We start from the raw sequence: 27,449 nt of genomic DNA, 5'->3' as shown, positions 1-27,449 counted from the left end.
TTTTTTGATACTAACATTACCGGCGTTGTAAAATACAAGAACGTGCCTTAGAGACCTCGGTATTATTTTGTTAAGAAAAATCTTTTTTAATAAAGAGAGTTGTGCTTAAAATACACCCTTGAGGTACTCCATTTTCTTGAAAAAAGATTCCTTGAGAAGGTTGAGCCTATGCGGACATTAAATGGGCGGTTAGACAAAAAATCTTTAAGGGCGTTCAGCATACTGCCACAGATGCTGAGCTCAGCCAAGTCCTGAAGAATCCCGAACCTCCAGGTTGTATCGCCCGCTTTTTCTAAACCGAAAAAGACTGCAAGACAGTGCTGTTTGTGGCTAAAAGCTTCTCTGAAAGTATATTCAAGACGGACTAGGTGATATGTTGTGGACCATTCCTTTTTAAAACCGCAATGATAGATATCTAGAAGTACGCAGGATTGAGGGACAAAAGTTACTCTTATATTCAGGACAATTTCAAAGGATTTGGCGGGTGAACTGGTAAGGGCTATGGGTCTATAACTGCTGGGGGAGGTTGGTTCTGTCCCGGGTTTAAGAAATGGTACAATATGAGCTTTTTTCCAGGTTTCAGGTATTTTCAGTGATATCCAAACTGTGTTAAAGATTCTTAAAAGTCCTCCTACGGCAGGCTCAGAAAATTGGGCAAGCATTTCAGAGTGTATTTGGTCGGGTCCTGAAGCAGTATTTTTTTTTTTCAGCAGGGAGTACTCTGTTTATTTCTTGCAGAGTAATTAAACTGTTGTATTGTTCTTTTCCACCAGCAAACTTCGCATCGGACAACCTGCACCGGGTCGGAATTAGCCGCTCTTGCATTATTGTTCTTGTTGTATTGTTCTTTTCCACGCCGGCGTTCTCTCGGCGCCAGCTGTGACGATCCACGTACACGACGAGTGCGCGACATTTTACGCTCGATTTTTGTCTAACAGCGCAGTAGTTACTGCGCCCGGCACTGCGGCTCTCATAGTCAACTGTGTGGTGTTCAGTGTGCACTGAAACTAGACGGAGAACGATGGCTGATTCGGAGGCGCCGTTTCGCGGACGGCTGGCCTTGGTGACGGGTGGTGCCAGCGGTATTGGTGAAGCCGTCTGCCGCGGCCTCGCCGCCGAAGGTGCAACTCTGGTCGTCGCTGACAAGCAGCTTGAAGCAGCTCGGAAAGTTGCCAGGTCGCTTCCAGGTAAGTCAATAATAAATCATACTTTTTTACATCACGCCTACTATACTTGAGGATGACGTTGATGTTGCCCAGCAGTTGATTTATATTTGTGTTCATTTTCTTATACGAATGATAAAGTTCTCTGCGTGCAGTAGAATGTACAGCGGTGGTAGAACCAATAAGAGGCTGAACTGTCACACGAGCATTCGCAAAACCTGATAATGCAGGAAAAGGTTTTTTAAATATTTAATCATCAATCAAAATGCCAAATATAAGAACGACTAAGAAAGCGTAGTGCCGGAAAACCCGTACGAGAGAATGTTTACCATCCGTGCTGAAAGCTCCAACATTGCTAAAACAAGTCCTTCCAGCCAAATGTCATTCGTGATTTGAGAAGATAGTGTTTTAATGAGGCATGTTCATAATATATTGGCGCTGTTTTCTTCCTAGTGTACAGGCGATTATTTTGTTTCTTGAGGCAGGTAATGTTTAGTATGAGGCCAGCTTCCTCTTAGCACTCAATGTTAGAAGCGGAGTCGGCGGTGTGGTGCCACTACTATGGTGCAACTTGCCCTCTAAAGTTTCCAGGGCACCAAGGGAATAAAACAAAGAAATAAAAGCAGGTTAACCAAAACCACCTCTGCTACAACGCGCTGTAGGCGTAGTTTAAATGAAGTTGTGTTGCTTTGATCCTGTACCGTTTTGTTTTGCCTGTTCACTTCCTTTGCTAGCATATTATTGCATCGGTTTTCATTTTAGGCGCTCATTTATTTCTCTTTCGTCCATGCAAACTGCCAATAACTATTCTTAGCGCGTCTCGAGAGGTACTGCGAAATCCTGGCTGCCACAACGTTATCTCTGCTACACCATTAGTGATAGGTTGACGCCGGAAGGGTAGCGTTATGTTGTAAGTAACCATCACGTGGTCGCTGGCTGCCTGCAGTTCACCTTCTTTGCGGCATTGCGGCAGCGAGTACAGACGTTTATCACATAGAGACAAATATGAGCGTAGCTTAAGTGCGTGGACATAGATCACGCCTGAAGGAAATCATATAACGCCTTATTTCTGGTAGAAGTGCCTTCGCTGATGCCGTGTAAGATTCTGAAGAAGAATTATTAGCTCATGAGCAACAAAACCCTCAATCTTAAATTTCCCCAATGTTTGTCTGTATGCAGCCACTGTCTCTGACCTTCAGGTTCCTTAGGAATAGCAACCTGGGCCTCACAAGCCCCACCGCTGGGAGCATCGGCCATCGCAGGGCATTGGCGCATCGCTTGACCGCTGCACCACTGTACCATGAGTGGAATCAGAGCTCCCAGCGATCTATGAATGTAAACTAGAGAATGAGTAATTCTGCAGAAATGGTCATTAATCCTTCAGCAATATCACGTCGTATTCTAATGACGGAGTATAAATGCGACCTGGCCGATCTTTGTTTGAAGCCCTTTTGACCTTAAAAACAGAGTTCCGAACCGCAGCCGCAGGGCTAGCGGACCTAATACGCATTTGGTCTAAACACGCTAAATCGTCCGCCATTTTTATTTGAAACCACAGCTGGTGCGCCATAAAAAAACAACGTGCACACCGGATGCAGAGCCCAATGAACTCCGCAGTGCTCTCAGCTGGCATGTGTGCTTTGAACTTAGCTGGTCCGCTCAAAGTGCTAGAAGCTGACTGCTCGCTGTTTGTCGAAGAGGCTCAAAATAACCACGTGTTGTGCCTTCATTGACCGCTCAATGCAGTAATAGGCTATTAAAGAGATAGGAAAAGCGAGAATATCAAAATCTCTACGGCGACAGTCCTTGCACGGCCGTGATATTTCGTTCCATCATTATAAACTAGCCGAGGCTAAATGGGAGACTGCCAAAGAATATTAACTCAAAATGAAGCATTTCATTAAGTATTCCATTTCCAGCAACAATTTTTTTCATGTATACGGCTGCCGCCTTCCATTGTAGTTGAAAATGATATTTTAACCTCTAAAGCAGTTCACAGATTGTCATTTGTTCGTATGTCATAATTTATGCTTTAATGACGTCATGTTGCTGCATTTTTCCTTCCTGCTTTTTTTTCTCTACGCACGCAGATAACAACATAATATCCTCTCTGTGCATTACACTTATACTAACCACTCAGTTCACAAAAGCGGCCTGGACTGCGACTAGGTAAGACTGTAAATTGGCTGACGAACGGACACCGTACCTGAGCCAATATACAGTGCAGCACCCCTACGGTGGATCACCCGCACTGCGTTCGGCTGCCCAGTTCAAGGACCCAGCAAGGACCCACAACTGCAGTAGCAGAGTCTCGACAGGGGTAGAATGCAAAATACACGTGTGCCGTTCCACGTCAGCGCACGGCAAAGAACCTCTGCTTCACAAAACTAACCTGGGGCCCAACTCTGCAGCGTCTCTCATGGCACCACTTGAATCTTCGGAGCGTGTAATCACACACGCACTCATTACAGGCCAGCGGCATTGTGAAGGTGCTAAACCAACGATACTGCGAGCATTGTATATTAAACCCTGGCATTTAAAGCGGTCTTCTGGAAGTAGGAGCGAGTATATTTTACTGCAGTCACTCAAGCGCTGTCCAACAGTGCCTTGCAAGAACAGCGGCGTGGATCGCGTTGCAGCCCTTGAATATTGTAAACCCCGTGGATTCATTCACAACGCTGCACCATGAACCTGCAGATGTGCGGAAATGAAATGCCAACGGAGCAGGTTATACTTTCTTAGTGCAACGTGTTTCTCGCTTAGTGGAGGCTGGAGTCAGGTCTGGGTACTCTCGTTCATCTATGCAACCTACTTTTTTTACGTACCATTGTCCAGCTGACATGATATTTGCCTTGTTGTGGTCGCCAATATAACCTGCTTAAAGGTTAACAATACGCAAAATCTTTCTACACTACATTTTTTGCTCTTTGTTGCATAACTGGCAATAGAACTATATGGCTACCTTAGCTCTTGAGCAAGCGGCTAACGGACGAATTATGTCGCACACAAAGAAAATTTGTCGCCATAATTTTGCGTCATAGATCCTTGCAGCTGGAAGCTTTCGGTTTACTACTGCTCTGTGTTGAGCAACCTTCCATCACCCGAGGAGATAAGCGTGAACGGGTTGCTCGCAGGCGACGGCAAGCACCTAGCTGTGTACGTGGACGTCGGCGACTATTCTTCTGTCGAGGAACTCTTCAACCATGTCAGAAGCAACTTCACTCAGCCGCTCAGCGTGGTCGTCAACAGTGCCGGTATACTCCGTTCAGCTCCTCTCGTCGACTGCAGCGAAGAGCTGTTTGACGACGTGATCAGGGTAAACCTCAAGGTGAGATGCCAACAACTGAACATCAAGGCTTAGTGAACTACGTTGCCCGTTCATTTTATCCTGCAGGGAGCTACCGCGATAACTTGGCTAATCGTAGTCGTGCTCTGCTGTTCATGTGTCAAGTTTTTCAGCATTCGACTATATCAACACCTAGGCAAGTACGTCACGCACAATTTTCAGACACCTAAATTCTGCACTCTAGCACCCGACATTAGACATTCCTCTTGCTACGTTGTGCTTTCTAATAATGGAATAATTACCCATTGGCATCCACCTAAGCGCAGCCATACGGTTACATAGGAAAGCTGTATACCTATGGCTGAGATTGGGTGGATGCTAATAGCAATTGCTCCTTTATTACAAATTTACTCTGCCTTCGGGGATTCCCTTAAATATTTGACCATTGTGCTTTTGGCACACAGTGTCAAGCACACTCAAGTCAGTTCCAGTAATTTTTGGAGTGGTGAATGAAGCTGACAAAGCAAAATTTGGTTTCAATGAAAACGGTTTTCCTTTCTCTTATTTCAAATGAATGTAAAGTAGCTCCATTTTTAATGTGATTCCCGCCGTAGACAGCTCACTCCGGCCTCTCGTTCCACCTCAACTCTTGTGAACATGTGAAAGCATCGCTGCTGCAAAATCCGGTACCGCAGGCTGATCCTCCATTGTCTTTGGTTCCAGGGCACCTTCCTGGTCACTCGCGCCGCCAGCCGATATGTGCTGCGATCTGGGATACAACTGCCCGAGGGTGGAGCAGCCATTGTGAACATAGCTAGTGTCGCGGCCAACGCCTGGGGTCGTGCGACTCCAGCGTACGCCTCATCCAAGGCCGGCGTCATAGCCCTCACGAAGACAACGGCCAAGGAACTGGCGGCGCACGGAATTCGCTGCAACGCCGTGCTGCCCGGCTGGACAGACACTCCTATGTCGGGTGGCGAATACCAAAAGCACAAAGAGGCCGCAGTGTCGACGGTGCCCCTCAAGAGGGCCGCCCGGCCTCTGGAAGTCGCCGAGGCAATCAAGTTCCTCTGCTCAGCAGCCAGCTCCTACGTCACGGGCGCAGCGCTCGAAGTAGCCGGAGGTCTCAATATATGAACGTCTGCCTCAATATTGGTGCGCTGATGGCGTTAAAGCTGCTTGACCCATGAACAAGCATGAACACGCGGGCCGCTTTCTTGAGCAATATTGGTGGAGAGGAATAAGCTTGATTCATTTCAGGGCATTACTGTGTTTTTTACTGCATTTAAAACAGGCAACACCGTTACCATACAGCAATCAGAGCCAGAATGAATAGTTTGCTTGCGAAAATAAAATTGGTATAAGCATCAGAAAAAAAAAACCTTTCAGCCTGATCCGTATATTAGTTATGTTATCCAATAATGTGAAAACGACACAAAAGGGGAAAGGAAAACGTGGAGCTTTTCTTTAAAGAGGAGGTGCTAAGCTCCCACTCCTGTTTTGAACGGCGTCCGATGGCGGCGTAACAAATCAGATCACTATGCCGCGGTCATCAAGTGTTCGTTACCTCACCTGCACATTACCGCTCCCATGAGATCATCTGCTCAAGATGCCACCGTCACACGACCATGGCATCATCGGAAACGAGGAGCAATCCGAGCCCTCACCGCGAACATTAACCATGAGGCTGACGATTTACCCGACCACAGGCCAAAAGCGATCTCCCCCTACTTACACCCTGAAGCTGAAGCGAGCGTAGCGGCGTCCTAGGCCTGTACGACCCCTCTTGTAGACTCTGTTTAGTTAGCACATGCATGAAGAGCTGATAAAGAAGAAGGCTACACAGGCGCTGGGATCGGTGCTAAAATAAAGTTTACTGTCTTTAGGTATTCTTTCGAATATATGTGAGATGTTGAGATTTCAGCAATCGAAAAGGGTTCTAGCAGGTGTCTGTATGTAGGGTTTTGACGGTAGTATTGCCAAGCATATCTGGTAGTAGTGCCAAGCGTATCTCCAGCCATTGTCCAATCTTACGTATTATTCCTAGTATACACTGCTCTTCAAACTCTTAGTACAGAACCACATTACAAGTGAACGAAACAAAACCATATCCCTTTCCGCAGAAAAAAAAAAAACGTTCCGGTACTCACAGGAGAACTGTTTTATAACGGCTGCATTTTTTTCACCTGCCATTTTTTTTGCTTGTTCGCTTTTTTCTACGTGCCTATCGTCTTGGTGATCGACGCCTTCAAGTATACTATCACATTTCCGATATCTGAAGAAACATGCAAATGAATAGCCCCGGACAAAAAGTGTAAGCATGCATCAACGGGTTCACTCACGACGGATTTACATTAAGTATTTGATAATATTTTATCACGAAAGTTCAGTATTTGTGTGCGTCCTTCATATATCCTGAGTCGCTTTGGGACGTTAAACCCCATAAACCATAAAACCAGTACCTGCGGTCACGAACATAAACCAAATTTTTCTACCCTAGGTTGCAAGAAGAGAGAGTTTTTCTTCACTCTACAAGTATCGGCTAACGGCTGAATATTCTCTGCGAGAGTTGAGCCGTTTCAAAGTTTACAAGCGAGACTATTACCTGGAGATAAACAAGATTTCATCTCTCGATGTTACCTTTGGGGGACGCTCGACAACCACCGCACCATGCCGTTGATGTGGTACATCAAATCCTGAATGATTTGGTTCTATTGTTCGCTTTATAGTTGTTATATAAACGACAAATAGCAGCGAACATAAATGAAAATTATGTCACAGAAAAGGAAAATATGCAGCGCAAAAAAACGCATGAACGGCAGAAAAAAGGCAAACACAGCGCTCACACTACCACCATTTCTTCTTAAAATAACGGCCAATACGCTGCGTACTCAGGGCATCCGCCTCGCATGTATGAGGTGCTGAATTTCATCCCCTTGCCACAAGGTATACCCACCGGTTTTCTGATCGGCGCACGCTTTCCACCCGCCGCGGTGGCTCAGTGGTTAGGACGCTCGGCTACTGATGCGGAGTTCCCGGGTTCGAACCCAGACGCGGCGGCTGCGTTTTTATGGAGGCAAAACGCTAAGGCGCCCGTGTGCTGTGCGATGTCAGTGCACGTTAAAGGTCCCTAGGCGGTCAAATTATTCCGGAGCCCTCCACTACGGCACCTCTCTCTTCCTTTCTTCTTCCATTCCCTCCTTTATCTCTTTCCTTATGGCGCGGTTCAGGGGTCCAACGATATATGAGACAGATACTGCGCATTTCCTTTCCCCCAAAACCTATTATTACTACTACTACTACTACTACTACTACTACTACTACTACTACTACTACTACTACTACTACTACTACTACTACTACTACTACTACTACTACTACTACTACTACTACTACTACTACTACTACTACTACTACTACTACTACTACTACTACTACTACTACTACTACTACTACTACTACTACTACTACTACTACTACTACTACTACTACTACTACTACTACTACTACTACTACTACTACTACTACTACTACTACTACTACTACTACTACTACTACTACTACTACTACTACTACTACTACTACTACTACTACTACTACTACTACTACTACTACTACTACTACTACTACTACTACTACTACTACTACTACTACTACTACTACTACTACTACTACTACTACTACTACTACTACTACTACTACTACTACTACTACTACTACTACTACTACTACTACTACTACTACTACTACTACTACTACTACTACTACTACTACTACTACTACTACTACTACTACTACTACTACTACTACTACTACTACTACTACTACTACATGCTTTCCCCCTGTTAAGTGGTCGGCTTTTCAGGGATGAAATGCTTGCGAATAATGTCTTAGCCCTTCCACAGATCGCTGATGCGTCGAAGTTAGCGATCAGCCGAAATTGCAAATCCGCCACGTGCGGTAAAACAACATGTCTGATTTTGAGCTGCGCCTCTTCAGCGACCCCTAAAAGGGGGTAGACCAAAGACATTTTTTCCAAGCGGTTAGCTCCTGAACAGCCCCGCGAACAAGGCCGGGGGAAAGCTTGCACCAATTAGAAGTGCTAGAAACCCTTGCATTGGTCGATGTGAGTGCACGTACGCTTAAGAAACCCAGGTGGTCGAAATTATCCGGAGCCCTCCACTACAGCGTCACTCATAGCCTGAGTCGCTTTGGGACGTCCAGCCCCATAAAACCAAACGAAATCAATTATTAAAACCAGTGTGTACTCGGTGGCATTTCGGATGCTCTTCCTTGCTGCGGCCAATACGCTTCAGTTAAAAACTTGTCCAACCTCCTGAGGTTGTCTTACTAGGACGTATGCCAGAGCGCTGTACTACGCGAAAAAGAAGCAAGCTGTTGCGATTGCTGGTTTTAATGAAGTATTTATCTCTCTTTAACTCACCTGATATTGGATAGCAATTTTGGAAACTTAGTTTTTGCAAGAATGACATGGATGTCTTTGAATACATTTTAAATTTAGAGGGGAAAGCGAAGCTTTTGAAGTTGAATGCATTGGACGGTGAGCAACGGAATCTCGCTGCTTTCCTTCGAAGCGACAGCAGAGAACATTCGGCCGGCTAAAACTGCACAAAAAGCCCTTGTGTTTCTGCCCGCAGCTTGCGTCCTTGGTCACTGCCTCGCCACCCGCTAAATACCTGCTGCGTCTCTCTGCTTGCAGTCGGACGGACATGCTTTCGTAAACAGATAAAATTTATCTCTCAAGGACTGAAGCGGCGCCGCGGCTGTCTAAAAGCGACGAAGCGTCTTGCTTGTCTCTTGGGTTTCACTGAAATGGCGCATTTGCTTACAGCCATGCGGGTTGTCCGCAAAAATATACGCAGCTGGCCGGAATCGTTTAATGCATGTCAAGTATCCATATGATTCGTTACCGGGAAAAGGAAGGCGCTGTAACTGTCTCACTTCTCGGTGAACACCTCAACCACGCCATGAGGGAAGAGAGGAAGCTGAGAGTGAAATAAGAAAGAGAGTGAGTAAGGCAGGGCGCTGCAGTAGCGATTAGCAAATAATATAAATGACTCGCCACCTGCGGCAACAGCAAAGTTTCCACTTTACGTAAAAAGTGGTCATTTAATCGCAACACCAAAGTGGGCTTGACGAGAACAGCGCGCCTTTTTTTTTAGGCTTACTTAACGCCGCGCACAAGAGCTGCCCACTACTTCTGCTTCTTTCACTGCTTCTTTCACTACTGCTTCCAAGTGCAAGCGAAGGTAGCATGAGCGCGCGTGCGAAATAAGTTTGTCACAAGAGCTTACGGGCGCGAGCGAGAAAGAACGAGCGCGCGCGCGCAGAAAGTTTCTTTCCCAAGCAGGCAGTGCATCATCACCATAATCAGCACGAGTATAAGCTCGGTGCAGGACCAAGGCTCTCTCATATCTCTCCAGTCAACAGTCTCCTGTGCAGGGGGCGCAGGGACACACAAGTCTGCAAAAGAGTAGTAGACCTGCCCGATTAATTATATCGAGTCGCTCGGAAACGCCAATGTTCACTGGCGTGCGCAGCGCCCTCTGGCCCAGGATGCCTCCCCTAAACAGAGGCTGCAGTTGCTTTGAAACGTGGAAGCAGCATGCGCAGGGATGCTTGCGCTGTGAATTTATCTCGACATTTGTTGTTGTTGTTCGTTCCGCGCTATTTTCGTTCACTGACTGCCATGGTGGTAACTCGGATAAAACACGGGGGAGTGCATAACTTGGGACATAGTAATACAGTGTAGTAGGTGCACGTCAGTGAGAATACTAGAAAACAGGTTATGCTTTTTATTGAAATACGAGTGTACTCCTGCGCATTAATTAGTTTCTTTTCGTGTTTTTCTCGACTTCGTTTCTTGCTTCCTTCCATAATTGCTTCCTATCTCTTTAGTGCTATTTACATAACTCTTTTGGCACCTAATAAAGACTTCCCACTAGTGTTTCTTGTTTACTCATGTATTCATGCGGCCTCGCATACAAATGACAAACCTCGAATCGAAACAAACAGATCGAATTTTAAACCTCACTGAAGTTAATAAGAAACTATGTGGTCTCCCCCCCCCCACCCCCCCACCCCCCCCAAAAAAAAAGTACAACCTCCGTAGAAGAACAGCGTCGTCTTTACGGGGCGTGTTTCTGCATTTTTAATAGCGCAAAGACATGGCAGTCACACCTCGTAGTGATAACCCGGGCAACACCTATTTCACATTTAGAAGGACAAGACGGCGTCGCCTGATGAACTGTGATAACGCTTCCTGAAGATAGGCGGCCTTACTGCGGCGATACCGAAACCACCGCCCAGCGCAGGTCGACGCAGGAGTTTTGCAAGACTTCATTGCATTCATTGTGGCGCAAGCACACTTCGAAGCAGAGCATTGCAGATCGCCGGACGAGCGCCTGCGACTGCTTCATACGCACGTGGCCTCTTCAACTGAATCTTTCTCCTGGGCGGGTCGCTAGGTAAGGCGAAGAACATAATTTGAAGGGTGGGTATCGTTGGTTGATTACTTATTAAAAATAAAGATTTTTGTATAAGAATAAGCTCTCTGCAGTTGGTGCTAAAGATGAAATCTTCCACGAAACAATGCGCCAACGATAATTCGGATAGGCCGTTTAATTGCTTAAGTTGCAGGGAAGCGGTTCTTTTAGTGTGATCGATCTGTGTGTCATTCAATATCTGCTCACTTTACTAGAAAAAAGCGTCCTTGTGGTGACGAATGATTATGACTTTTTTTCATTTCTGAAATGCCTAAATTAACTGATTCGTTCCAACTTGAATTTCTTCTTTGCCATCTACAGAACATATCGCCTCATGTTCTTATCAAGCGGCTATTTGAGAACTAAAGTCCTGCAGTGTTCGTTCGACATAATTTTCTTTTCCACAAGTAAACTGAAACCACCTGTACATATGCATTTAAAAACGCTGTTTGTTTGTTTTTTGTCTAATATACTGCCCAACCACGTGTGCTGTATCACAGCTCTGACTAATACTACGAGACCAGCCCTGCGTCTGCAGATTAATATGGTGTGTTTAGAAGGTGCCTTGGGAACTTCCAGTAATAATAAAGATTTCTTTAAAATGCTGCACTGGCATCTGCGATGAAGATTTTCTAAATATATAACTACAATTCCCACCCTTCCGATGATTTCAGAAGCACGTGTCCATATTGGTTGGCTGGTTGGTTAGCCTCAAACAATGCTGGCACATACCCACTACGGGGGAGTGGCCTAGACACTGGCGGTTAATTGCTGGAAACAGGAACGTTTTGACGGGAAAAATAGTAGTAATAGTATATAGGCTGATAGAGTGGAAGACGCAAGGACAGAGGTCCTGTTAACTTGTAGATCGAAGACGGGACGATGGCTTAATGTGCATAATAGTATCCAATGCCTGTAATGTTTTAATTTCGTGCAGACTGAGAGCGGGAAAAAGAAATTAGAAAGGGAGTCGCTGCGTTTCTTGAAGAAAATTTTGAACAGCAGAGAGCACACTCCTATCGCTTCGTCCAAGCAAAAAAAAAGCGCAAATGGAAAGAACAATCGCAGAGGACACACGCAAACCTAGCTGATGAAACGGAATTTGCAAAAGGCGCCTCCTCAAATGAGAGAAGCGGCGGCAGAACAGCAGGAAGTTATCTATTGTCTAAGGTTTGGCGAAAAAAGGGCACAGTGGGGAAACCACCAGGCCAGATCTGTGAAGGTAGAAATTTAGAAGGAGAACCCGGCAACGCAAACGTGTGAAAGAGATCTCCAGTCTGTGCGAGCGCCAGTCTTTGCTACTCCAACGATGCAGAAGATGCTGATATTCGGGAGATAATGTAAGAGCCGAGGCAGAAAATTTCTGAAATATTGTGTAACTGCGAAACCTCACCGCAGCTGTATATGAACAGGTTGGCAAAACAACAGTAATTGGGCCGCAGAGAGAGGCCATTGCTAAGGAATCTGCAATCTTATTTAAGTGAAAGCCAATTTGGCCTGGTACCCAAAGCAACCTTACCGAATTTAGATGGAACGGGATCAGAAACTTAAAGAGGCGTAATTCCCGAGACTCAGTGGGTGAGGATAATGAAGAGCAAATGGACAGAAAGCCCGTCATAACCCCGACCTCGAACTTCGTCGCTTTTACTTTATTAGATTTGAATTCATGAAAACTAGCCACGCTGCCAGTGTCGTCAGAAAAAAAAACTGCTCTACATCCACTTGAAACATTTACTCTACCAATGAGGCAAAACATTTATGATGCTCTTACGCTCTATGAACCAAGTGAAAATGAATGATGTTCTTGTTTCTCTCAGCGTCAGAATTTACAAAATACTATAGCATTTGCGCTCAAAGTTTTCGCTAACTTTATACAACCTAATCCTATCTCCTGCTAAGCCAGCCATTGATATTACTTGTCTTGCTCGCGTCAAGCTAAGTTTCTTTCTTTGACTTATAAAGTGCACCCTATTCTGTATAGGTCATCGATTATTTATCACCTTTTGTCTCATTATGCAAAATCAGGCTCTAAAACGAGCGCTATTTTTTCTACTTTTGATTTAAGCCAACTCAATTTTCACGCTGCCCCCTTTCAGGTGACCGAATTTTTCCCTGCAACCTTCGACATTTAGCAGGGCCTAAATATTTGTATTCATCCCATGGCTAGAGTGATGTGTAGTTGGGTATAACCAGGCGAGTCTGCATTTGGTCTCCTTTATTGAACACTAACGATATGGCTTGCATAACATCCTCAGTTTCCTTTTTACTGGTCCTAACCAAACAGGTCCTAGCTATGTTCGGTAAAGACAGGCTACGTAAAGAGCATGGTGAGTGTAACTTATTTACTTTTTGTTCCCTCGTGTTATTTGAAACTCCAGATCACTGCTCATCCCTTTCGGTCTTCCCGACTATTCAGGCTTCGCAAAGTAACATGTTTAGTTTTCAGTTACTCGTGCGGTGTAAAACGGCAACTCTGTTCTTGACTTGTGAAGCCGTCATGCCAAGGACAAAGCGAACGTCGAATGAATTTTGCTGCGTCCCATTTTTGTGCTATCTTGCTTGAACGTCCACACACAACCATTTTCTCGTTTCCCGAGCGAACCAGACGACGCGCTGCGGAAAAAGTTATTGATTGTAAAAAATATTGAGCACTGAAAAAAAAGTGACCGCGACTAAGGTCGTTTGTGAGAACCATTTCACTCGGGAGACCTTCCTGCTTTCCAGCAAACATCAAATTATTTTGTATACACTGATTCAATGTCGTGCGATGGTGCTGTGATCGCGGTTTCGTTTTAGAAGAGCGCCGTTATTGACAACTAAAATTTCCCTCAGCCTACGGTAGTATCTAGAGCTGTTTTTAGGTCGCTGTAATTGATGCTGGTTCTTGACGATTCAGCCAAGACGCTCACAGCCTCTTACTCAGCATGGCAGTATGTCATTTCGACTGTGCACGCCGAACTTGGCCGACTTAATGTAGGACAATTAGGTGATGAGATGATTAGAGGAGCAGACATAGATAGTGCATAACTGGGTGATATCTCTAAGATTTATTTGTATTTTGTTTTCTCAATTTACAACCGTTCGCCCCTCGTTCCCGCTTCCCTCTATATCCGCTCTTCATCCGGACCGGCAAAACGAAGTTACACACTGCCCAGGCATCATGTTGCTATGCTGCCTGCCTTTCTCTAGCACACACAAGGCATATTGGTCCATGTAAATCAGTACGAGCGCAAAACGACTTTTCCAAACATTCCCCTGAATAAATGGATGTTGGCATTATTTTGCCCTATCACACATGGCATTAGTTTTTCTTTAAAAACTACACTACGGCCGCTCGTTCCACGGAATACCGCGTGGTCTTAATGTCCACGCCGCTCGGCCCCCACAGTGGGCGCCAAAACGTGGTTTCAGAATTCTTGCTTTCCGTGCCCGACTTAGGGAAGTGCATATTTACAGCAAGCCCTGCAAGTTCGCCATTACTCATGCCATCATTAGATGCTGTCATTATGAAATGCTCGCAGCCGGCTGCATTGAAATGCAGCGTCTCATCAGTCAAGTGTTTCATGAAAGTCCAAAGTGAAGGTTTTCGTATGCGCAGTTATGTCGGTGAAAACCGCAAAGCGACTTTCCCGTAGCAGTGAAAAATTGCGGAACATAGGAATTTGAACCTTTGAGAAAAATTCAGTAGTGCATGTGCACTGGCCTTCCAGTGCTTCGGTATCCCTGAAAAAGCATCTTATCTTTTAGCGATATTGTACAGCTCTCGCGGCGAACCTGGCGTCTGCGCACAGAGCTGTACAAAATCACGATTTCGGCTTGGCCATCAGCGTGGTTCTACAATACGATTAGACAGAAGAGGTTGACCGCTATAATCCACACGCTTTCACAAAGCACCGTGATTCCACACAACAACCTAGAAATCGAAGCACAGCATCAAGTGAAAATGCCACCGCAGACGCGGACAGGACAGCCATCTTTGTATATCCTGCGCAGTGCTACAGTACACGTAACGTTTTCCGGAGTTGCGAATAGCCATGTCAGGCTGCTGTACGTGAAAACGAATAGCTACACAATACGTTCATCATTCCTTAACATTTACCGTGACACAATCTTTATTACTTGCTAGCTTTTATGGAGCCACTGTATATAGCGTGAACGATAGCGTGATTTTTCCGTATTCTAAATATTTTTGAAGAATATTTATCATAAACAGATTGGAAACTAAACGGTAGTAAACCTGCTCTCTACTTGCTCCCTTAACCCGTCGCATCGAGTGAGTTATCTGCGGAGCAACTTTTCATTCACAACGCCTTATGCGGCCGCCGTGGTGGCTCAGTGGTTATGGCACTCGGCTGCTCACCCGAAAGACACGGGTTCGATCCCGGCCGCTGCGGTCGAATTTCTATGAAGGCGAAATTCTAGACACCCGTGTACTGTGCGATGTCAGTGCACGTTAAAAAACGCCAGGTGGTAGAAATTTCTGTAGCCCTTCACTACGGCGTCTCTCATAGCCTGAGTCGCTTTGGGACGTTAAACCCCAATAAAACAAACAAATCACAACGCCCTATGCAAATGCGTCATTATTGTCACCATTATCAACGTCATTGCATTTTCCATCGCCTATAAAGCCCGCGTAGAAAGCCTCGAATCAGGTGATTTCGTGATGACTTTCTGCCTAGCAGATAACTTAGAATTCAGCCAGAACTAACTGCTTCCGGCATTATTCAACGTTGTGTAACTTCTCGAAAGATTACTTTTAGACGAGCACTGACTATGCTTCGCTCCTTTAATTTTCCATTTTGCCGGGATCGATTGGGCGAAGTGAATTGATCGATTGTGACTGCATTTAATTAATTCGTGTTTCGGAGATCATTTCATTTCCGCGAAACAAGGCGAAAGATGGAATCTTTTTCCAGGTGACAAAAACCTACAGCACGCATATTTTATTCCCACACAAGTGACAGGAGTGCGGTCGTGAAAATGTGTGTGGAATATTGAGACATAAATTAACTAGCCAATCCAGTACTTTATATCACTATATAAGAGGACTCACTAGCGTTCCGTGAAGAGGACGAGCAGTAAAGTTCGGCTGTGGGCGACATACTGACCCGCCGCAATGACCAGTGCCTTCGGAGTGCGGCTGCTGATCACAAGGTCCCGGGATTGAATCCCGGCTACAACGGCCGCGTTTCGACGAAGACAAAATGCTAAAGCACCCTGTGCTCTGCGATGTCAGTGCACGTTAAAGAACCTCAGGTGGTCTAAATTATTAAGGAGCCCTCTACTACGGCGTACCTCAGAATTGATGTGCCGCTTCGGGACATCAAACAACATAATTTACATTTGATTTACGCATAGTATTTTTATATTGCCTCAGCATAATGTCGCCGCTTTCATTGCGACAGCTGTGATCCATTCTGCTCTCACAGCGAGCCTTTGCCATTCTGTTTCCCTTTTTTTTATTAACAGCCCAGCACCTGCTTCATCTGGCGCAAAAGCCGTTGTCATCGATTCCGTAAAGCTCATTGCTCTTTGAGATAAGAGGCATCAAGATGGTTGGTTCAGATGCTGCTTCGGTCGCATCGTTTCATGGAAGGCTGGCATTGGTGACGGGCGGTGCCAGCGGCATCGGTGAGGCTGTCTGCCACGCCCTCGCTACAAAAGGTGCTACCCTGGTGGTCGCCGACAAGCAGCTTGAAGAAGCTCGCAGAGTTGCCCAGGCACTACCAGGTCAGTCGAAAGTCATTTTTTATACCTCACTTCAAGCTTGGCCACGTTATGCAGCTCGTGCATGCCAACGTTCGGTTATTTTTGGCCTTTAGGCAACCTGCAATGTCACTGCACGCCTAAAAACTGCTGGCGTCCGCCGCTTGGGACACGACAAACACCACATCCCATTGTGAGCAGTTAGAGGTGTGCGTTTGGCTGATTATATTCCTTGCCTAGATGCTCTCGACATAGTCAAGTTAACTGACGCACGCCACGTGTGGCTTCGACAGAGCGCGGAAGCTCAAGGCTGTATGCGCAGGCCGCTGTCGAATCCGCCGGTTCCGACTGCGGAACCACCAAAAATGTTTCCTACTCCCGCAAGGCTGGGCTTCGGCTCTGCTATCGACATGGCAAACTTCATCGCAACTTGCCCATGGCTGAACGTGTTGCATCGGCAGAATCGCCAGACCGCACACTTTGCCTTCGGGCAACTATCAAATGTGTCAAAAGTCTTACTAGTCTATACCGAACCCTGATATCTGGAATTATTGGATATATCGAACACGCAGATTCCATGCCTGGAAATCTTGTGTTAAAATATAGCAAAGAATGGAACTGTAATTTCGCCGGTCGTTATGGTCGTTATGCCGCGCACCTGCGAATGCCGCTTCTTCAGTGGTTATGGCGCTCTACTGCTGACTCGAAAGACGCGGGTCCGATCCCGGCCGCGGTGGTCTAATTTCGATGTAGGAAAATTCTGAGATCCCGTGCACTGTGCGATGTCTGTCTACATTAAAGTACCGCATGTGGTCGAAATTTCTGGAGCCCTTCGCTACGGAATTCGCAGGCCACTGCATCACATTTCAGTAGGTACCAGCACACTGTGGCATTCTAGCCAGTGAAAAAGCCGATGAAGCAGCTCGTAAAGGCCACCAACATCGGAGATACATTAGGTGCTTCTTCACAAAATCTGATGCCACCCAAATGGCTGAAAGAATTGCTTTCGAAGAAGCGTATCGGCTCTGGGGCTTGCCGAAGCATCACTACCAATTTCTTTGCTCAGTCGATCCACAACTGAGATCCGGACTCTCACCCAGAATTCCTCGCCATCTGGAAACACTTTACCACCAACTTCGCCTGAAAGCTGCATTTACAAACGGCTTGCGATACCGGTTCGGTCAAATTAACAGTCCGCTTTGTAACAACTTCGGCTCGATCAAAACTCTGGAACACATCTTGACTGAGTGCCCTGCGCATGCTGACGAGCGTGCGTACGATGAACAATGCATGGAGAAGCTCTCGCCAGTGCCGCTAACAATGGACAGTGTCTTAGGCCCCTAGCCTGGCCTAGGCAATAGATATATGCAATGAACTTTTTTATTTGTATGTTTAATAGGCACTGGACATCTTGACAAACTGTCATTCCACCTTGCATGTTATCCTCATACATTTTCACGCAGTGAACTTTGCTAGCCCATTTGTCGGACTATGCACTTCATTTCATATGTAACATCATCACTCACCGATGCACTTTAGTACGCATTTAATGGCTGCATTTTATGTTCTCTCCTTTTTTTGTTTTATTTTACCTTTCCCGTACCGCTTTTCTACCGCTTTTAGCTCCCAAATTTAATTCCTCATGCACAGTAGCATGCCAGTCTAGTGATTTCTAAACGCCGGCTAAATTCTCTCTTCTTTCATTAAAGAGCTTCTCTCCCTGTCTTTAATCATCACGTTATGGTTGACGATGAACTCCTATACGCAGGGGACAGTAGACATCAGGCCATATACGTGGACGTGAGTGACTCGGCGTCCGTCGAGCAGCTCTTCAGCCTTGTCAGAAAACTCTTCACGAAGCCACTTAGTGTGGTCGTCAACTGCGCCGGTATACTCCGCTCAGCTTCTCTCGTCGACTGCAGCAATGAAATCTTTGACGACGTGATGAGCGTAAACCTCAAGGTAGGATACCAGAAAGTACGTTACATGCTGATTTTATATTCTGCAGAAGAATTGCGGCAACGCGACAAATCACACTTCCAGCCTGCAGTCGTTATCAAGATCTCCAAAATTCTAGCTAGATGATATGCCAGAAATATTCATCACTGGACGCGTTTGGAGACACACGATCTACTGCGCTGTCGTAGCGTGTTACTCCGGGCACAGTAATACGCTGGGCTTGGAAATTTAATTAATTATGAAGCTCGTACACTACTTCTCGGAGAGCTGACTGAAACTCGCATGTATCAAATAGAAAAGATCTTATTTATTTCTTTTCAATTTGCAAACGAATGTCAAAAAGTTTCATTTTCAAATGCAGCTCCCTACAGAAACTAACGCCAAATCAAATGGTCTGATCACATTCCCGAATGGGGTACCACTGGCAACTGTGGCCTTGTCTTCGATTTCAGGGCACTTTCCTTGTGACTCGTGCCGCCAGTCGAGATATGCTGCACTCTGGGATACCACTGCCCGAGGGTGGAGCGGCCATTGTGAACATAGCCAGCATCGCAGCCAAAGGGTGTCCTCCCAAGTTTACCGCTTATGTCGCTTCCAAGGCCGCCACCATCGCCCTCACCAAGAGTGCGGCCACGGAACTGGCGCCGCACGGAATCCGCTGCAACGTCGTGCTGCCCGGCTGGACGGACACTCCTATGTCAGCCGCTGAGGACCAAAGCCGTGAGAAGGAGGTCCTGTCGAAGACGCCTCTCAAGAGGGCCGCTAAACCTCGGGAGATCGCGGAGGCTATCGTGTTCCTCTGCTGCTCAGCAGCCAGTTCCTATGTCACGGGGGCAGTTCTCGAAGTCACGGGAGGTCTCCACATGTGAATGACTTCCTTGTGATTGGTACGCTTAGCCGGTCGCATCTTACGTTTCCAACAGCCATAGGGAGCATTAACCATGCGTGCACTTTCTTCTCCAAGTTGGAGTACTCGCTTCACAAGGATACGAACAGGGATTAGCGTCCTGTTGAAGGCTAGAGTGTACTTCAATGGTGTTACCATTAGTACATGTTCTTAATTGCAGTTCGAGCCGGCAGCACCGTCATGGTTCCCCAACTAAATGCAGAGAAACATGCTTGTGTGATTAAATACTTCATACTGAAAAACATATTTCTAGTTGTACAGTTAACGAGCCACGTTCTCTTCAAAAATACGATGTTATAACGGCACACAGGGGGAAGTGGGCCAAATTGAAGGTTAGGCTAGTTGGTAAATCGAAACGGGTTCGATACGCTTTTACTTGCATTACGATAGCGTGAGGTGATTGTATTTTTTGCTAGTTGAGCTCATTTCGAGGCAGTACTGAATGACTGCTGTGTAGGGTAGAGTTCTGACTTCTCTTATTGCACAGCGCCTATGCTTGGTCACGTTTTAATCGCCTTTTTCCTTTTTTTCGAAAAAAATGATACCACAATTTGCTTATCTTGGGTTTGAAGCAAGGAAGAGTAGTAAATATTCTATTACTGAAACCAGAATTTGTTTCTGCAACTACTTGCTATGCGGGAAACCGAGCTTCAGATCAATTTATCAAATAGAGCTTTATACTACGGACGTCACAGAACCACACGTTGCGCATCCTCGCACTCAATATGTGGGCTTTATTTAAAATTTTACCCCTGCAATCAACACCATTACGTCTATAACGTCGATAACGAGAGGATAACGTCGAGGAATGGAGAGATGCTTGAAAATCATTGGGGAGATGTCTCCAAAGCGTAGTATAGTATGTATGACACTGTGTGTGGTGTATCAATGTTCCGCACGCAGGGTTCGTAAAAGCAAGTTTTCTGTGTTGCCGATTTGATCAATTCGCTTCTTTCGCATGTTTCGCCTGTTCGCACAATTTTGGTATAAGGTTTTGCAGAATGACACGTGGTCTTTAAGAAAATTGGGAGGACACTTTGGAAAATCTAAAATGTTTTCTGCGACAGCCTGTGGCCACTCCACTACCTATTTCCATGATTTTGTTTGTGCATGGCGCCCACAGTCGAATGGTCACAGGCTTTCGCCTCACTCACTCACTCGACTGCAACGACACGTCTGGCGAAGGAGCGTTGTCGCAGCGCGTACTCGCTCCGCCAGCCGGTGAAGGTGACGTCACTGTTGCTATGCGCAACTGCGCATGTGCTTCGGCGCCGCCACCTGTCGCCGAGAGGCGATGAGGGTGTGCGCCGGTGCGGGGGAAGGTCACAGCGGGCACTGTTCCAGACTTTGGATGTAACGGACGGACGGTCACCGCGAGTATGAGCCATTAAAGGCTTTCGCCTTAATAATGCTTTTCAGCTGACGCCGCACGGTGGTATCGACAACCACTGCTTTGTGCGGTGATCACATTACAAAGGCAATACACATGTACGAGAAGCCCGGAAAGCTTCATAATGTGCCGAACGGCGATGCCAACAGTATAGATTTGTTTTTGTTCATAAGCAGCGAATTAAATATTTGTTTAACAATGCGCCTGGCGTCTTCTTTTCTGGAATGCCACTGTTGGACAAAGACTGTGGCACAGCTGTGAGGATAACTGATAAGACCACTCGCAGTCTAATTTATTTTTGCATTTTACTAGAGCAAGAATAAAGTTTTCGCAACTACGCAATAGGAGAGCATATACAAAAGAAAAATGCTGCGCCATTAGGGCGTCATTAGGAGCCGGGTATGGCATGAGCTAGAATTCTAACTGCGCACGCCTAAAACCGAAAACGGCAGTTGCCACTCAAGCCGCTTGGTGCGCTGCAGTCATACCCTGGGCCCTATGGAAACTTCTGCTCTTTAACACTTTCTTTACGACAGAAGCGAAGCACAAGCGCTTTATAGAAGATATGCACGATTTGGGCCTGCAGCTCGCTTCAGGCATGCCAAAGCCAACGACAAACAGAAAGGCACGCAGTGACCAGATCTTTCAGATTCAGACTGGCAGCGTTGTACGAGGCATGGATCTGATGAGTAACCACTTTAGTGACCACTAGGCCGAAGTTATACGCTGTGAAAAGCGATTAAAAAAACAAAGTTGCAAAACGTCTCCTGTCCCTATGTAGGTACTTTGCACAGCATAAAGCGCCTGTTTTTGTTCTAGCTGTTCTGTGCTATGTAAAAAAAAAGAACGAGTGCATGGCACAGTGTGCAGAAAACCGGCTGTTACAGGATACAAATGCGCTGCTAAGTACCGACGCTTAGCACCGCCTGGTTTTTTGTCCTAAAAGGTTGTCGCTCATTTTGGCGTCGACATGGAAGTTACCAAAAAACAATTTGAAAAGTGCGCTAAGGCACGGTATAAATAAAATTAAGAACATCCACAAATAATTTAGATTGCAACCGGCCAAAGAATTGAAATCGACCAAAGTTTATAAACTCAATAATTTCATTGGGGACGCGCGCAGGTAGCGAGAGGTTCTTTTTATTTTTTTCTTGTCTTCATTTGTAAGGTCGAAATTCAAATCAGCGCGTTTTACAATGCAGTAGTCGCTTTCTAAGCGGACAGCGACAGTTGTGTCCGTGGTTTCATATTGTCTGCTTTCGTCGCTATGCGACAATGTCTGATAGTGAAGCATGAGCAAACACTAGGAAGCCTTCAAAAAATGCGAAGTGCGTGGCGACGGCGTGACATCATACGTGTTTTATCGCTCTTGAACAAACCTGACATCGGTGACCTATTTTCGTAAGCTTGGTTCTGGCAAGAGTGCAATTAATGTCTCCCTAATACAATATTAGCTTTCAACACATAAGTTGGAATAAGACGAACTGTGTGTAAGAGCTGGAAGAATGTAACTTTAGTTTGAAGCTTCCAGCTTTCGTCACGCGGTAGAGAGAGCGCCTGGGCTCGCTGAACATTGCACAGCAGACCCTGTGTTTTTACCCGCAGCATGCGCCCTCGGTCGCTGGCTCACCACTAGCAAAATATCTGCTGCCACCACTCACCTTGAGGACAGACTTTCAAGCTTGGATGTAGTATCGGGGACAGAAGCTGCCACGATGCGCTGCCGCTGGCTGAAATGCTTCGCTGTGCCACCACTGTCACCCAGTGGTCCGAAAATGGCGCGTCCATTTCTCGGGCCAAGGGGTGCTCGTCTGGAAGCGTCTGATCTGCCTCCCTTCCGCTTGATCCGAGAAGCAGCCGACACGATGAGTCGACAAACTGGCGAGCTTCACGGCGTATGTCGCCACTCCGATAAGGAGCAGGCAAGCTGCACTTCTTTTGGATTTTACCAGCAGCTCGCTGCAGAGGGCTGCCGGAGCATTGCGCACCAGGCTGAAGGATTGGAACACCGTTCTGGGCGAATCATCGGGCGACCGCAGCTTCTAGCAGGAATGAACACGACGATAAAGCGGTCCTTTTTTTGCGAGCCCTTAGGCGCTCTGGGCCCTTCTATTCCCAATAGGGCGTATTCCACGCAAAAAGCTGAGCGTAGACCAAGACACACAAATGACATGTACGGCGTGTAAACTGTCAATAGTTCTTTCTTTGTCACCGCGGCTGAACACTAAAGCAGCGAAAGCATGCAAAAGACCAAAGACATTTCAAAATAACAATCTAAAAATTTACACTTCTCGCGATGCATGCATCGGCACCACTGCCGCCAGATAAAATTCTAGAAACGACAAATGGGTGAAGCAAACGCTGCCGGAAGAGCGAATAAAGCAACAGGTCTCAGATCATGGAAGTTATAGCATGCGTTGGGTCGACTGTGCAACAAAGTGCCTGAGCAGAATAGCTGTAAAAAGAATGAATTGTCATGGCGCAAGGGCATCTGTGGCCAAAGAACCTCATGGCACTATGTTTTTTTTCTATTGAGGGTGGGGTCGAAGACCCATTTTCCTAAGCGTTTCACCCCAAGGCAGTTGAGTGCCAGGCCTAGGGAAATCTTGTACCCAACCATTGTGTTAGCGGTGGGTACCCAGCTTAAGACCTGGGAGACCCTGCTGCGCTCGAAGGACCCGGTCGTGCAGACCATCGCCCACGGCCAGGCCGCCAGTGCTTTGTACCTTAGGAACAAAGACACTTGAGAGCAGTATGCTCTTGCGGACACCCAGGGGCCTGCGTGCTCAGAATGTTTTTGTTATAATGAAGTTCTTTCTGTCTCGCATTTCTCACCGGACTTACAAATATGAAAAGCCTCGATATTTTCTACCATCCCACCTTTCGGACATCCCATTTTGATCCTCTTCACCTCAAGGCAGTGCCGTTTCACTTCAAGCCGACTATCGACATCATTTACTTCCACAGTCCTGTGCTTCCACACTTTTATTCCCGCCGAGGCAAGGGAAGTTTTACGGGAACATCACCGTACCCCTTTATGCAGGGCAGCAAAATTTATTTTTCTGCATCGACAGCACAACCGGCGTAACTACCAGGAGAAACTTTCTTTGCACAACCATCTGATTCTGCAGGTTGACCGGTTATGCATGCATGTACACTCGTCCGCACACCTGTCCAGAACGCTCAAGCGGCGCGCTGAATAATCTATTTATGGCAAGCGCCGTTGTATGCCGGGCCCGATACAGATGGCAAAAGAATGAGGAGTTAAACACTTTATCGGAATGCGCATGCTCGATACGGTAAGGTTTCGAACCCTATGCCACACGTAAATCATAATAATAATAATAATCGATCTTTTGGGGAAAGGAAATGGCGCAGTATCTGTCTCATATATTGCTGGATACCTGAACCGCGCCGTAAGGGAGGGATAAAGGAGGTAGTGAAAGAAGAAAGGAAGAGAGAGGTGCTGTAGTGGAGGGCTCCGGAATAATTTCGACCACCTGGGGATCTTTAACGTGCACTGACATTGCACAGCACACGGGTGTCTTAGCGTTTTGCCTCCATAAAAAAGCAGCTGCCGCGGTCGGGTTTGAACCCGGGAACTCCGGATCATCGTAAATCACGCAAGTCTACTTACCAGTGCCTTTCGAGCGCTCTAGACTGGTGTGTGGACGACTGTAAAAGCATATATGGATATATGTGCTATATAGAGCTCTATGTGCTATATGTGCATACTTGCACTGTACATCTCCACTCGAAGAAAGGCGTCAATAGGCACGTAGCGCTCCTAGCCTCTCTGGCTTCATGCAAGCTTGTATATGCATATGCATATACAAGCTTGCATGAAGCTAGAGAGGTTAGGGGCGCTACATGTCTATTGACACCTTTCTTCGAGTGGAGAGACACTGTGAGTAAGCACAGTGTCGAGCTCCTTAGAGTCGAGCTGCCAAAATTCTTCATTTATCATTCTTTCAAGGTCTTCTTGCAACGCTTGTGTCACAGTGACAACGAGAATGCGATAACACCCACCGGAATATTAAACCACGCAATTTTTCCTCTAAAACCTTCCTCTATCGTCCGAGTGCCCAAGCTTCGCAAAATGAGTTTCAAGGTTTGCAACTGGCATTTTACTGTCTTGGAATGAGCTCACTAAACCAAGGCTAGTCAGGTGTGTGTGCCTGCGTGAGTGTTTTTGTATATACGCATTAAGCTAGCACGAGCGACGTTGATAGAACCTGTTTTGTAAACCACCCTTGAACGCATGTTTGTGTTCAGCGTTTTACTGCATTGCAGAAAAGAACAAGGAACTTGCGACCTTCGATGACATAGTTTGTATCCCAATACAGCCTTTACTTGGTCGCTACTCGATGCCTCCTCAGAGCAACCTTTTTTTTATGCATTTCAGATCGCTTCCAGACCAAATGCTCGACCTGCCAATTGGAAAAAGAAACAGTGCCGTGGCTGAGCTACTCTTTAACACGAACGATTCAGTGAGAAGCTTCCCCCAGGATAGCGTTCTCGATGCTGTTCTCCCTTGCGAGCTCACTCTTCCTCCGTTAGCACACGTTCAGCATGCGGCAGCTACATGCACTGACACGTGCACAGACATCACCCAGCACACGGGCCCCTTAACGTTTCGCCTCCATCGAAACTTTGCATTGTATTACAACTGGTCATTCTTATGGTTAGAAATGAAGATCAACGGAAGGTACTTTTGAGTTAATTCGGAAATTTTATTCATAAAAAGGAGCCAATTCTCTTCACCAGACCTAGCGGAAAACGATAGAATAAAGGTTCGCTCACCAAAAAACAAAAAAAAATATCCGCCAACACTGCCTCAGCGTTCGACTCAAGAGCGTTAGCTACGGGAGCTTCAAGTGTTTACATTGGTATGCTCGCTAAACGTGGAGAAGACCAAATCCAAACATTCACGGACGTTTCTTTTCCAGAAACATCCCCTCTAAGACACAAGCAGCGGCATCTACCTCATGGATTCTTCACTACTATTGCGATTTACAGCCACCTGCACAATATCCGGTATATTTCCTCGTTATATCAATTCAGAAATTTTTATAAACGTTTGACACGATCCGGAATCCCTTGCGACAAATGGTTCGTCCGTAATGGCCACCTGAAGGACCCCAGAATGCATGGTTTGAAGGGCGGAAAGGTCGTCGGTGCGAATCCCACATATACGTAGGGCTTCATGTAATTTATTAATTTTATCCTCACGAACATGAGAAGTCATCTGACACAATTTCCAAGATTGTGCGTCAAACGGGTGGCCCCAAATTCTATCCAAATGGCGGTCCCGGTTAGGGGGAGGGGGAAGGGGGGGTATACGGATTGCCGCTTTACTAGCACATATATAACGGACCGAAAGGATAGGTGTAAACAGAGGTGCTATGCGGCCCACTTTTCGTATGTTATATTGCCGTGAATCTTTGCAGTGTTTGTTCATTCTTCAAAGCTGCCGGCACGCCGCTTTGTCGCTTTGTTTGCGATGCAAGAGGCGACCAGATTTATCCCGATTGATCGCATCCAGGCAGAGCTGATTCTACATTCTTCCAGAATGTTCTAGTAACTTTGTGCGCTTTATCTTGAAAGTTCGCTATCAGCTTTAAATTGAGCAAGGCCGACAGCGGCGGGCATTGTGTTCGACGACCGCCGAGCACGCTTGTTGCCAAGGCGCGCAAAGTGATTCAGTCCATTGTGGGCGCAAGTCAGCCCCAAATAAACAGTTTTGTTTAGACACCATTTTCGCAGCCTTTCTGCTCTAACGCTGAAGCTAACGCTCTTAAAAACACTTCATTCCGTACTCAAGGCATAATAGTTAGCTTTGCTGTACATTGATTTTTTTAGTAGAAACGCTTGGAAGTGATAACGGATAACGGATGTCAATTGGTGGCTGCAGGATTTTATGGTCACTAAAGCCATCATAGCATGAAACTGACCCCATTGTGTCATTGAGATCTTTACAGCACAGCCGTTTAAATCCCTGTATAAGCTTTTTGCTATAAAGGAAAAAACATCTATGGGAAGGATACCAGCAGTACGCTTATAAAGAACCAGTTGCTAAAAGAAATCAAGCAAAGAAGGCCGCTTGTTAAAAAATCTTAAGATCCTAACGATAATCTGTTGTCATGTGATAGTTTGTGACAATCAGGGTCTTTACCTGGGTCATCTAGAACCACTCAAGAGCTTTTCCAGAGGACTTCAAAATCGTGTCCATCTTGTAAAATTACAATATAAAATGTGCCACAAATGGCAGGTACCACGCACTAGCACATGCATATGTTTGTCATCACACTTTGCATACGACACAACGCCGTAATAGTGGATTCCAGCTGATTCTGGGTTCGATGAGAATTCTGCCCAGTGCATTGCATTCTAGTGCTCAAATTCGCCCATCTTGCTTTTCCGCGCAGCAAGATTAACCCAAAGGCATGGCGTTGTGAGTGGGGCTTAGCGGTTCTAATCTGCACAATGGCGATGTAGGACGCTGTAGCGCTGATCTTCGAACTAATGTCGA

General features: G+C 46.1%; 2 protein-coding genes across 2 annotated transcripts; both read left to right on the top strand.

Annotated features, from left to right (window-relative positions):
* Positions 1–977: 977 nt before the first annotated feature.
* LOC144136751 ((3R)-3-hydroxyacyl-CoA dehydrogenase-like) lies at positions 978–6,347 on the top strand. The gene is made up of 3 exons (XM_077669341.1): positions 978–1,187; positions 4,298–4,491; positions 5,173–6,347. The coding sequence occupies exons 1-3, from the start codon at positions 1,022–1,024 to the stop codon at positions 5,584–5,586; spliced, it is 774 nt and encodes a 257-aa protein (XP_077525467.1). The 5' UTR covers positions 978–1,021; the 3' UTR covers positions 5,587–6,347.
* Positions 6,348–10,775: 4,428 nt separating this feature from the next.
* On the top strand, positions 10,776–21,118 carry LOC144094687 ((3R)-3-hydroxyacyl-CoA dehydrogenase-like). Its single transcript, XM_077628608.1, has 4 exons — positions 10,776–10,937; positions 16,425–16,685; positions 18,430–18,623; positions 19,073–21,118. The coding sequence occupies exons 2-4, from the start codon at positions 16,508–16,510 to the stop codon at positions 19,487–19,489; spliced, it is 789 nt and encodes a 262-aa protein (XP_077484734.1). The 5' UTR covers positions 10,776–10,937; positions 16,425–16,507; the 3' UTR covers positions 19,490–21,118.
* The last annotated feature ends 6,331 nt before the right edge of the window (positions 21,119–27,449 follow it).

Source organism: Amblyomma americanum, chromosome 6 (genome assembly GCF_052857255.1).
Source record: "Amblyomma americanum isolate KBUSLIRL-KWMA chromosome 6, ASM5285725v1, whole genome shotgun sequence".
Taxonomy (NCBI): domain Eukaryota; kingdom Metazoa; phylum Arthropoda; class Arachnida; order Ixodida; family Ixodidae; genus Amblyomma; species Amblyomma americanum.
The sequence above is the reverse complement of the archived record's forward strand: the minus strand, read 5'-3'. Positions and strand labels throughout refer to the sequence as shown.

Coding starts and splice junctions, on each gene's coding strand:
- LOC144136751 (XM_077669341.1), top strand. CDS start 1,022: ATGGCTGATTCGGAGGCGCCGTTTCGCGGACGGCTGGCCTTGGTGACG. Junction 1,188..4,297: donor AGTTGCCAGGTCGCTTCCAG/GTAAGTCAATAA, acceptor GGTTGCTCGCAG/GCGACGGCAAGCACCTAGCT. Junction 4,492..5,172: donor TGATCAGGGTAAACCTCAAG/GTGAGATGCCAA, acceptor CTTTGGTTCCAG/GGCACCTTCCTGGTCACTCG.
- LOC144094687 (XM_077628608.1), top strand. CDS start 16,508: ATGGTTGGTTCAGATGCTGCTTCGGTCGCATCGTTTCATGGAAGGCTG. Junction 16,686..18,429: donor AGTTGCCCAGGCACTACCAG/GTCAGTCGAAAG, acceptor TCCTATACGCAG/GGGACAGTAGACATCAGGCC. Junction 18,624..19,072: donor TGATGAGCGTAAACCTCAAG/GTAGGATACCAG, acceptor CTTCGATTTCAG/GGCACTTTCCTTGTGACTCG.